This window comes from Aquarana catesbeiana, linkage group LG07, assembly GCF_042186555.1.
Source record: "Aquarana catesbeiana isolate 2022-GZ linkage group LG07, ASM4218655v1, whole genome shotgun sequence".
NCBI classification, from domain to species: domain Eukaryota; kingdom Metazoa; phylum Chordata; class Amphibia; order Anura; family Ranidae; genus Aquarana; species Aquarana catesbeiana.
This window is the reverse complement of record NC_133330.1, coordinates 97,231,508-97,243,656: the sequence shown is the minus strand read 5'-3', so window position 1 is coordinate 97,243,656 and position 12,149 is coordinate 97,231,508. Positions and strand designations below refer to the sequence as shown.

The following is a 12,149-nucleotide window of genomic DNA, read 5'->3' as shown; positions in this document are numbered from 1 at the left end:
TTTGGCATGTATGTGGTATACGTGATAAACTGAAATGCACTGCTGCTCTGTCCTTTCAGGACACAACATGCAGACATTTTAGTTCTGCTTGAGACCCATGTGGAGGGGTCTATGCAGTGGGCGCTGAGGTGTCCTTGGATTGGATGGGCATTTCATGCCACATATACATCCTACTCCAGTGGTGTCTCTGTGCTCGTGGCCAAATCGGTGTCCCTCAAGATTCAGACAGCGGTAACAGACCCCCAGGGTGGGTGATTTGTTAGTAATACTGGCTTGGTATGTTCCGCCACCCTATAACTCCACTATCCTCAGTGAGGGCTTTTCGTTTATGGCCAGGTATCCATCTATACCAGCTGTCTGGGAGACTTCAATATGATTGCGAACCCATGTCTGGACCGAATGTCCTTGGGGCAGCAGTCTCCCATGCCGGACCGTGACACCAGGTTCAATCGCCTGACTAGTTTTAATGTGGTGGATACCTGGCGAAACTTGCACCACACCCACCAGGCTTAGTCCTGCTTCTCTGGTTTACACTTGTCAATGTCTCATACAGACTATACAGTGGGGACGGAAAGTATTCAGACCCCCTTAAATTTTTCACTTTGTTATATTGCGGCCATTTGCTAAAATCATTTAAGTTCATATTTTTTTCCCCTCATTATTGTACACAGCACCCCAAATTGACAGAAAAACACAGAATTGTTGACATTTTTGCAGATTTATTAAAAAAGAAAAACTGAAATATCACATGGTCCTAAGTATTCAGACCCTTTGCTGTGACCCTCATGTATTTAACTCAGGTGCTGTCCATTTCTTCTGATCATCCTTGAGATGGTTCTACACCTTCATTTGAGTCCAGCTGTGTTTGATTATAGTGATTGGACTTGATTAGGAAAGCCACACACCTGTCTATATAAGACCTTACAGTTCATAGTGCATGTCAGCGCAAATGAGAATCATGAGGTCAGAGGAACTGCCTGAAGAGTTTAAAGACCGAATTGTGGCAAGGCACAGATCTGGCCAAGGTCACAAAAAAAATTCTGCTGCACTTAAGGTTCCTAAGAGCACAGTGACCTCCATAATCCTTAAATGGAAGATGTTTTGTATGACCAGAACCCTTCCTAGAGCTGGCCGTCCGGCCAAACTAAGCTATCGGGGGGAGAAGAGCCTTGGTGAGAAAGGTAAAGAAGAACCCAAAGATCACTGTGGCTGAGCTCCAGAGATGCAGTCGGGAGATGGGAGAAAGTTGTAGAAAGTCAACCATCACTGCAGCCCTCCATCAGTCGGGGCTTTATGGCAGAGTGGCCCGACGAAAGCCTCTCCTCAGTGCAAGACACATGAAAGCCCGCATGGAGTTTGCTAAAAAAAAACCTGAAGGACTCCAAGATGGTGAGAAATAAGATTCTCTGGACTAATGAGACCAAGATAGAACTTTTTGGCCTTAATTCTAAGCGGTATGCGTGGAGAAAACCAGGCACTGCTCATCACCTGTCCATTACAGTTCCAACAGTGAAGCATTGTGGTGGCATCATCATGGTGTGGGGGTGTTTTTCAGCTGCAGGGACAAGACGACTGGTTGCGATTGAGGGAAAGATGAATGCGGCCAAGTACAGGGATATCCTGGATGAAAACCTTCTCCAGCGTGCTCAGGACCTCAGATTGGGCCGAAGGTTTACCTTCCAACAAGACAATGACCCTAAGCACACAGCTAAAATAACGCAGGAGTGCCTTCACAACAACTCCGTGACTGTTCTTGAATGGCTCAGCCAAAGCCCTGACTTAATCCCAACTGAGCTTCTCTGGAGAGACCTAAAAATGCCTGTCCACCAACGTTTACCATCCAACCTGACAGAACTGGAGAGGATCTGCAAGGAGGAATGGCAGAGGATCCCCAAATCCAGGTGTGAAAAACTTGTTGCATCTTTCCCAAAAAGACTCATGGCTGTATTAGATCAAAAGAGTGCTTCTACTAAATACTGAGCAAAGGGTCTGAATACTTTGGACCATGTGATATTTCAGTTTTTCTTTTTTAATCTGCAAAAATGTCAACAATTCTGTGTTTTTCTGTCAATATGCGGTGCTGTGTGTACATTAATGAGGAAAAAAATGAACTTAAATGATTTTAGCAAATGGCTGCAATATAACAAAGAGTGAAAAATGTAAGGGGGTCTGAATACTTTCCGTCCCCACTGTATATGGCTGTCCTGTGCCTTAATCCATAGGTTACGGGCTGTGGGATTTGGCCCCTGAATATTATCAGACCACTCCCCGTTTTTGCTTAAACTCTCCTCATTCTCCCTGATAGCGACAGGTTGGCTTTGGAATAGACAATTTTCTTCAACAATGCAGATGCAGCCTCTCCCTTAGTGATCTGGGAAACCTTTTAAGAAACATGCCAGACTATTACCTACTGAATCCATTACTAGGTTTAAACGCAATTCTAAAGCAGATTACGTACATGCCATGACTCAGCTGATGGTGTCGGAGGACCGCTATGTCTCCTCACTGTAATCTGACTCCTGGCACAATTAAAACTGCAGACCAGGGTGGTGGATCTTGAGGTTTTTTTTTGTTTTGTTTTTTTTTTAGCAAACAAATTATCTTTGAGCAAGGAGAGCCCCCAGGTAAACTGCTAGCCTATCTGGCGCATCTGGATTCCAGACCTCCAGTGGTAATTGCCTTGCACTCAGCCACGGTAGGGGACATCACAGACCCTGTGATCATTGTCAGGGAATTTGTGGATTTATTCCAGGAAGTCTACACATCCAAAGTCCACTATCCCCCTCAGGATCTCCTAACCCTTCTTGAGACACTGGATCTCCCCAAACTATCTGCCGAAACAGGTTGATTTGTTGGAGGTCCGATCTCAACACATGACATTACCCTCGCCCTAGCTCAATTTGCAAGGGCTAAAGCCCCGGGCTCATATGGCCTGCCCGTTGAGTTCTGTGTCCATTTTTCCGATGTCCTAGTCTCTAGACTTCTGGCCCTCTATCAGGCCATATTTAAAAAGCCACAACCCTTCCTGAATCCGAGGGAAGCGTCATAGTCCTTATCCCTAAACCAGGCAAAGACCCCCATAGTGCAGAATCTTATAGGCCTATTACAAATAGACCTGAAAATCCTGGCTCTACGCCTAAACAAAGTAATTCTCTCATGCACTCAGCTCACACTGGCTTCAGGCCGGAAAACACGGCATTCAATACCAGACGCCTCTTCATGAACCTACAGGCCTCCCATGACCAAATTGGCTCTAGAGTAGTAGTCTCCCTTGATGCAGCCAAGGCATTTGACTGCTATGGTTTTGGCCCCAACTTCGTCATATGGCTCACCATACTTTATGACACACCACATGCTAGGGTGGTAGCAAATAGCTTAACATCTGACGCTTTCCCGCTCTCAAGGGTGATGCGGCAGGGGTGCCCTATTTTGCCCCTTCTACATCTACTGGCTGTAGAACCCTTAGCGGTAGCACTTGGGGACCACCCCGATATTAGAAGGCTAACATCTGGATCTGTGGTTGAAAGGGTGGGACTATATGTAGATGACATGATCCTCTACCTGGCTGTCTCTGGCCCCTTCCTTTCAACTGCACTACTGATCATAGACAATTTTGGTAGATTCTCAGGCCTTAAAATAAAATGGGACAAGTCCCAGATTCTCCCCATGGATCTGTTTCCCCCATCTGAAGACCAGGTCAATATGCCCTTGCTGAGATTTAGCACTTTTAAAAACTTGGGGGTCCAGATTTCTAGGGATGTAGCTGACTATATCTCGCTGAATGTAGAGCCTCTTCTCCCACTGATTAAAGCCAAAACCGACATGGGCCGAATTGCCATTAGGAGTTATGGGCCGCGTGGGACTAGTCAAAATGATACTACTGCCCAAAATTCTGTATGTACTATGGCACTCCCCGGTCTACATTCCACTTAGATACTTTAAAACTATTGTTAGCCCTTCATATGGGGGCCCAGTAGACACAAATTATCCTAGAAGGTTCTTCAGATCCCAACTTCCCTAGGGGGCCTGGCAGTTCCGGACTTCGGATCATATTGCTTGGCGGCACAGCTCTCGCATTTTTATCATTTTGATGAGACCGACAAATGTAGATACCTCGCCTTGGCATGCCACTCAGTGGACTCATGGGCTCCACATCCAGGCTGTGACCTGCTGCATGGCTCATTGGAGCTCCCAAGCCGCTTGGGCCTTATATTTTAGCACAAGCGGATATGGCATCTGGCAATGTCCAAGATGGGAACAACTGGGTTTCACACTAATTCTCCCTTGTGGTACAACAAACTTCTAGAACTCCTTCAAATACCTGATCCTACTACCCTGTTTCCCTGAAAATAAGACCTAGCGTGATTGTCAGTGATGGCTGCAATATAAGCCCTACCTTCCAAATAAGCCCTACCCTGTTTCCCCAAAAATAAGCCTTACAATGAAAATAAGACCTACAAGGACTTTAACTAGGGCTTATTTGGGGGGGGTAGGGCTTATATTGCAGCCATCACCGACAATCATGCTAGGTCTTATTTTCGGGGAAACAGGGTATATGGATATCCAGGGGAGTTTACCTGCTGTCCCACGTTCTCACAAATGGAACACTCAAAATATTTGATCAATTAAAGGCAGAAATTAACCTCCCCAACTACATGTTCTTTCGTTTTTCTCCAGGTGCGCCTTGCCCTATATACCCAGTTAACGGGATCCTACCCCGACCTACCATCCCTGGATGCACTGGGATATAATCTGTAACCATGAGCCACGTCAACGCATATCCATTGTTTATAACATGCTCATTACTCCAGCTGCCACTAAACTCGCCTACAATGCTAAGACCAAATGGGTTGACGATGCTGGGGAATTGGATGATGACTGGGGCGAGGCTCTAGAGACCTGCACTCTTGTCTCCCCCAAAATGTCAGATAGGCTTACACAAGTCTACATAACACATAGGGCATACTTGACTCGACACTGCTTAGTCAAATTCTGTTTTTCACATAGCTCTATGTGCTCCAGATGCTTGATATCAGTTGGCACCTTTGGCCATCTCCTCTTGCACTGCCCCCGTATTCGAGGATACTGGTCGCAGATTGTCCAATTCCTACATTATCAGATGGGCTCACCGGTGTCCCTCGATCCTAAGCGATGCCTGTTGGGTAGCTTTTCTGACACTGATATAGACAAACACACTCTGATTCCTACATGAAACCTTGTTTTGTAGCTAGAAAGATTATAGCCCGGAATTGGATCCGGGCTGCAGCTCCTACAATGGCTGCCTGGATTGCTGCAATTAATGCCGTAACGTACAAAAATAATTTACATCAATAGGGGGTGTCCAGGCAAATGCAATAAAATCTGAGACAGATGGCTCCAGTCCTCGTCAACCTATGTCTCCTGAATCTGCCGAATGCACCTGGCCCTATGTGGCGTATGTGACTTGTATACACCATTTGGTTTATACTGTAAATGGACCCCAATCATCAGTCTTATCAGTTTCTCATGTATGCATAAATTAAGTTTTTTTTAGTTTTTTTTTTAATTGGGTTATGTCTCCTTGACAGGACTCGCAATGTATGAATACCCTGTATACTTTTGCATAAAACTCAGTTTGTTTCCAAAAAAAAAAGTTGGCGAGTGCAAAATCAGGCTCACTTCTGCATAGAAACCAATCCACTTCAAGGTTTTAATGCCAAAGCTTAATTGAGCAAGCTGAAGAGGTGGATTGTTTTCTATGTGGAAGTGAGTCTGATTTTTCACACTCCAGTTTTAGTAAATAAATCCCACTGTATGTGCTCTAATGAACAATAGTAGCATTGACTAAAAGTAGCACATTCAGCAGCAGTACAGGCAACTTTCCATCTGCTGCCAAAATTAGAGAGTTGGACTGAGGGCTTCTCTGCTATTCAGGAAAAGCCTTGTATTTCTATCAACAAATGCAAGGCTTTGTCTAATCGGCCAATGTGAAAATTGTTATGGCATTTGCCTGCTCCTCCACCTCAGCTAACCTGAAGGCTTGTGTTCAGCTTGACCCAGATGAACTATCTGAAATTTTAATTGAAACCTGCAATTCTATGTTAAATCATGGTTTTCACACGTAGGCATATATGTTGGGATAGGTTACCCTAATAAAGCTAAAATTGTATTTCTTTATCTAGAAACCAATCTAAAGAAACAGGGGCTTCTGCCTCTCACCTTTTCTGACCCAGCTGACTATGAGAAGATTCACCCCGAGGACAAGATTACACTTGCCGGTTTAAAAGACCTGGCACCAGGGAAGGTAATCTTCACAAATCTTTGTCTTCAGCACCTAATGACTGCATCAGTAATTTAATGTGGTGTTTTTTATATATGATAATCTTAATGAAAATCTTGAATGCCTTCATTAATTTCTTCCTTATTCAGATACAGTTCTGTCACATTATGTGCAGGAGAGCACAACACACTTCTGCGCATACATTTGGCAATGTAATCAATATGTTACATTTTCAGTTCATGTAGCGTTAAGGTTTAAAGTTCACCCTTTTGTAAAAATAGAAAGTGGAATATACTTCCAGCAGAAGTAGTGAGTCAGTCAGCAATAATTAGCTTCAAGCATAGATCTATACTCAAAAAAATATATACAAAACCTGTATTAGAAGAAAAAGAGAACTGGCAGACTCGATGGAGCACTTGTTTTTTTTTGGGTTTTTTTCTTTGTCACTTTTCTATGTTTCTAATGCACATTTTTTTTGCAGGTAAAAAAAAATGCATTTATCAATTTTTTTTGTTTGTTTACTAGGAGCCTGCAAACCATTGCACCTGCAATCAGCAGATCACCGATTCAATGCAGGGCTCTTGCAGACTGTCTGTGTAAGCTGTCTGCTCGTACCTCATACGAACAGGAAGCATCAATGAAGTACCTGGAGCGCTCAACAGTGCCCTGGTAGTTAATTGAGAACTACAACCCGATAGCCACAAACGCTGTAAATGATGCTGGCAGGTGTTTTTAAAAAATTGACAGTGAGTGCAGGGAGAAGATCCCCTGCTCGCTGTCATAACCGGGGGGCAGGGAGATACAGGGGCTACTGCAAGAGTAACATTTTACACCCATATTTGGGGTGTAACATGTTACGAAAAGTGAATTTCTCTAACAAAGCTGTAAATTTGGAAGAATTTGTGTGACTCCCATTAGACAATGTTACTATGAAAGTTGTTAACCTAATCATAGTCTAATTCAGGGGGAAAATATCAAGAATTTGGTAAAAGGTTTCTTTATGGAGTCCACATGCATCGACCAGTCAGCACATGTGCAAGAATAGTAGAAAGGGGACCAGGTGGGGGGTGGTGAAATCTGGGGCATGCTTCTTAAAGTGGAGATGTGGTCACCCAGTCAAATAGTGAGGGTTAATATACCAGCATGGACACTGCAATAAAACCGGAGGAGGGCTTTTGCATCCACTTTAAGGCCTAGTTTACTTGGATCTCAACTTGAACACTACTCTAGATATCAAAAGTTTTTAACAGATTTCTTGAAGCATTGAAAGCACCCAATTTTTCAGAATGCAGAATAAATAGCAATAGAAATCTCTGCAATGGGGATGCAGACAGTAATAAAAACCTGACAATCTTTTCCCAGTACATACAGAAGTAGGCGTGGCATGTTTACCTATGGTAGAATTCAGTGCAGGACTTGATACATTTTGAGAGGTTCATAGGATTGTTTGGTGTACTTCATATGTTATGAATATAGGACTAGGAATACTTTACTTCTCGCTAGTAAATTTAATTCTGTACAAGGAGTACCTTGGAAGAATATAGGAACACTTGTTTAATGAGATCTGTGGTTTTGTCACTAGCTTTCTGGTTCCAGTGCATTTTTTCCCATTTTTAATAATTTTTTTTTTTTCTCCCCCTCTCTCCCACAGCCTGTCAAATGCATTATCACTCATCAGAATGGTAGCCAAGAGACAATCTACTTAAATCAAACATTCAATGAAACACAGATTGAGTGGTTCCAGGCTGGCAGTGCTCTCAACCGCATGAAAGAGCTTCAGAAATAAGACATCGGATTTTTTGACATTTTACATAGACTGTCATTCCCAGAATGATTAACCATTCTGATGTATTAATCGTGTACAAACTGCAGCACTTAAAATTAGGTTCACCATCATTTTTACTACTCGATTATCTGTTCAGTCATAACTTTTTTTTTTTTTTTTTGTTTGGCTTCAGGAATAATCCTTTTTCTGTAACGTCCCAGTTCCATCTTGTCAGGTCCATTTCTTATATTTATTGCCAGATTCATGTCAGACTGATCTTGCTACTGTGATGCTCTCCAGTCTGTGAAATGGTTACAAAGCGCCATGCTGCTGTATTAAACAAATATATTTTATCTGACAACAGACTTGTCAAAATAAAACTTCTGTGATCTAGATGTATTTTGTGTTTTTGGTTATTGGTTCATTCATGCATGTCAAATTCTGGACATTTAAATGTCATAAAATACTGTTGCAATTTCTTGTTCTAAGGTTTTTAAAGTGCATTTGTAAGAATTGGAATCTCCACTCTAATTTTATATAAGTGCATCCTTTTCTCTGAGTGAAGCCTGCCACTGAGCTGCCTTTCTGCTCTGATAGGAAGAGAAAATTGTTGAACTGCACATAAAAAGACCTTGCCACCAAAACCATACACTTCAACAAGAATGTTCTTATAAGATTGTGTTTTTAAATTATTTTTTTTTAATGCATGTTTTCTTGTAAAAACATTTACATATTGGTACATATTTAAAGGCTCTGAGGCTGCTGCTGGGCACCGTCTTGAACTTGAGGTCTGCAAGCTCAGCTGTCACTCAAGCAACCTTATATTCTCCATTGCTCTTCCCTGGGAACTACATACTTTTTTTTTTTTTTTTTTTTTTTTTTTTTTTTTTTTTTTGTAGGGAGGTGAAGGACCTTGACCAGCACAGACACTCCTAGAAAAGGGCTATGACATTTAAGGGACGAGGAGGCTGTGCTAGGGATTGTCTAGCCACGTTTTGCTTTTTTTTTTTTAAATCAGTTCAAAGGCACATTGCACATGAATAAATTTTCTAGTAAGGAAAAGTGCCTTTTACTTGCAATTTTTAAGTTGGAGACAGGGTCTCTTTAAAGTTTTCAGAGGCTGTCCTCTGAGGGCTGAGAACATGTGGATGGAAAAGTGTAAAACTATCCATTAACCAAGTCTTCAGTTTTCTTTCATGTAATCTTGGCAGCACCTTTTGACAGGTCAACTGTCTTAACAATAAGCTCAAGTTTTAATTACATTGCTGTGCTCCCATAAGCACATCCCTACAAAGTTGTATAGCACCCAACATTATTAACCCACCAATTCGTTCATTCTTTTTTTCATGATCTTTTGGGTTTTTTCCTTGTAAAAAATGTCATATGTCAACACAATTCATTGGGAAGACGCAAAACAGTAGAATTTCGATCTACAGTCTCCAACAGGAAGTACACCATTAAACATTTTTGTACATGCAGTACAAAATATGTGGTGAACCTGATTACTTGCCCTTGTGGTAAGCAATATGTGGGCTGTACAATCAGGATGTTTTCCACGAGAGTCGGCGAACATATTGCGTTAATCAAGGGCAGGGACTCCAAGCATACCGTCCCTAGACACTACAAAGAATTTCACAATAGTGACCCCAGGGGATCACATTTCATTGCTATAGATGTGTACATTCCACCTTGGAGAGGAGGTGCTATGACCAGAGGTGTCTTTCGTCTAGAGACCTTCTGGATCTACGAGTTGCAGTCCCACACCCCCTTTGGAATGAACATTGAGTGGGACATGAACACCTTCATTAATGAATCTTAGGTGCCCTTCCAGTCAATGTTCATTCAACCTTAGATACATACATATTTAAAATATCTATAGACCTTGGTGCTTAACCACTTACCAACCGGCCCATAGCCGAATGACGGCTGCAGGGCAGTTGGATAACTCTGGGTGGACGTACTATGACGTCCTCCCAGAATTCCCCTCTTGCGCGCCCCCTGGGGCGCGCACCCGAACACATCCGTGACCGCCGGGTCCAGGGGACCCGGCGCATCACGGATCCCGGTAAATGGCCGCTGATTGCGGCCGTTTACCATGTGATCGAGCCGTCAAATGACGGCGGGATCACATGTAAACAGACCGGCGTCATCTGATGACGCCGGTTCCTCTCCTCCCCTCCTGTGTACCGATCGGTACACTGTGAGCGGGGAGGGGGACGGATGGATGTCTGCAGCGCTGTGGGCTGTATGTGTAGTGCCCACAGCGCTGCACAGAGACATCCATCCATCCATCCATCCCTCACTACTGCAATGCTGTGCAATACTCTGCATTACCCCCACAATACTCTGCAATACCCCCGCAATACTCTGCAATACCCCCGCAATACTCTGCAATACCCCCGCAATACTCTGCAATGCCCCCACAATACTCTGCAATGCTGTGCAATACTCTGCAATACCCTCACAATACTCTGCAATGCTGTGCAATACTCTGCAATGCTCCCACAATACTCTGCAACGCTGTGCAATACTCTGCAATGCCCCCACAATACTCTGCAATGCTGTGCAATACTCTGCAATGCCCCCACAATACTCTGCAATGCCCCCACAATACTCTGCAATGCTGTGCAATACTCTGCAATGCCCCCACAATACTCTGCAATGCCCCCGCCATACTCTGCAATGCCCCCGCCATACTCTGCAATGCCCCCCGCCATACTCTGCCATGCCCCCGCCATACTCTGCCATGCCCCCGCCATACCCCGCCATACTCCGCCATACCCCGCCATACCCCGCCATACCCCGCCATACTCCGCCATACCCCGCAATACCCTGCCATACCCCGCCATACTCCGCCATACTCCGCCATACCCCGCCATACTCCGCAATACCCCGCCATACCCTGCCATGCTGAGCCATGCTCAGCTGTACTCGCCCTCTGTATGTGGCCAGGCTGTGGAAGTCTCACACATGGGGTATCGCCGTACTCGGGAGGAGCAGGAGAATCTATTTTGGGGTGTCATTTTTGGTATGTACATGTTATGTGGTAGAAATATTGTATAAATGGACAACTTTGTGTTAAAAAAAAAAAGCGTTTTAACCACTTCCCGCCCGCCGTCATACAACGTCCTTGACTTTGTGCGGAGATATCTGAATGATGGTTGCAGCTACAGGCATCATTCAGATATCAGCTTTTTCAGCCGGCGATTCCCTACACCATAAGAACGATCATAGCAGCTGTTCCACTGCTTGATCGTTCTTACGGGAGGCGAGAGGGGACGTCCCCCCTTCCCGCCGCCTTGCGGTGCTTCTACCGACTCACCGCTACGATCGAAGCCAGGATCTTTTTTTTTTTTTTTTTTTTAATTTCAGGCTTCCCAGCCTAGAGGTGAGATGTGGGGTCTTATTGACCCCATATATCACTGTAAAGAGGACCTGTCATGCCATATTCCTATTACAAGGATGTTTATATTCCTTGTAATAGAAATAAAAGTGGTCAAAAATTTTTTTTTTTTTGGAAAAAAGCATCAAACTAAAATAAATAAAGTAAAATGAACAATAAAAAAAAAAAAAAAAAAATTTTTAAAGCGCCCCTGTCCCTGTGTGCTCGCATGCAGAAGCGAACGCATACGTAAGTCCCGCCCACATATGAAAACGGTGTTCAAACCACACATGTGAGGTATCGCTGTGATCGGTAGAGCGAGAGCAATAATTTTGGCCCTAGACCTCCTCTGTAACTCAAAACATGTAACCAGTAAAAAAATTTTAAAGCGTCGCCTATGGGGATTTTTGAGTAGCAAAGTTTGGCGCCATTCCACAAGCGCGTGCAATTTTGAAGGGTGACATGTTGGGTATCTATTTACTTGGCGTAACTTCATCTTTCACATTATGCAAAAACATTGGGCTAACTTTATTATTTTGGTTTTTGTAAAGCACAAAACAGTTTTTTTTCCAAAAAAAACGCGTTAAAAAAATTGCTGCGCAAATACTGTGCGAGATAAAAAGTTGCAACGACCGCCATTGTATTCTCTAGGGTCTTTGCTAAAAAAACATATATAATGTTTTGGGGTTCTAAGTAATTTTCTAGCTAATAAATGATGATTTTTACATGTAGGAGAGAAATGT

General features: G+C 43.4%; 1 protein-coding gene across 1 annotated transcript in view; it reads left to right on the top strand.

Annotated features, from left to right (window-relative positions):
* Window positions 1-8,423, top strand: part of ACO2 (aconitase 2) — a 60,171-nt gene extending 51,748 nt beyond the window's left edge. Inside the window, exons 16-17 of the mRNA XM_073592519.1 lie at window positions 6,162-6,283; window positions 7,911-8,423. Of these exons, the coding sequence (XP_073448620.1) occupies window positions 6,162-6,283; window positions 7,911-8,045 (257 nt within the window). The 3' untranslated portion in view covers window positions 8,046-8,423. The remainder of the gene's footprint in view (window positions 1-6,161; window positions 6,284-7,910) is intronic.
* The last annotated feature ends 3,726 nt before the right edge of the window (window positions 8,424-12,149 follow it).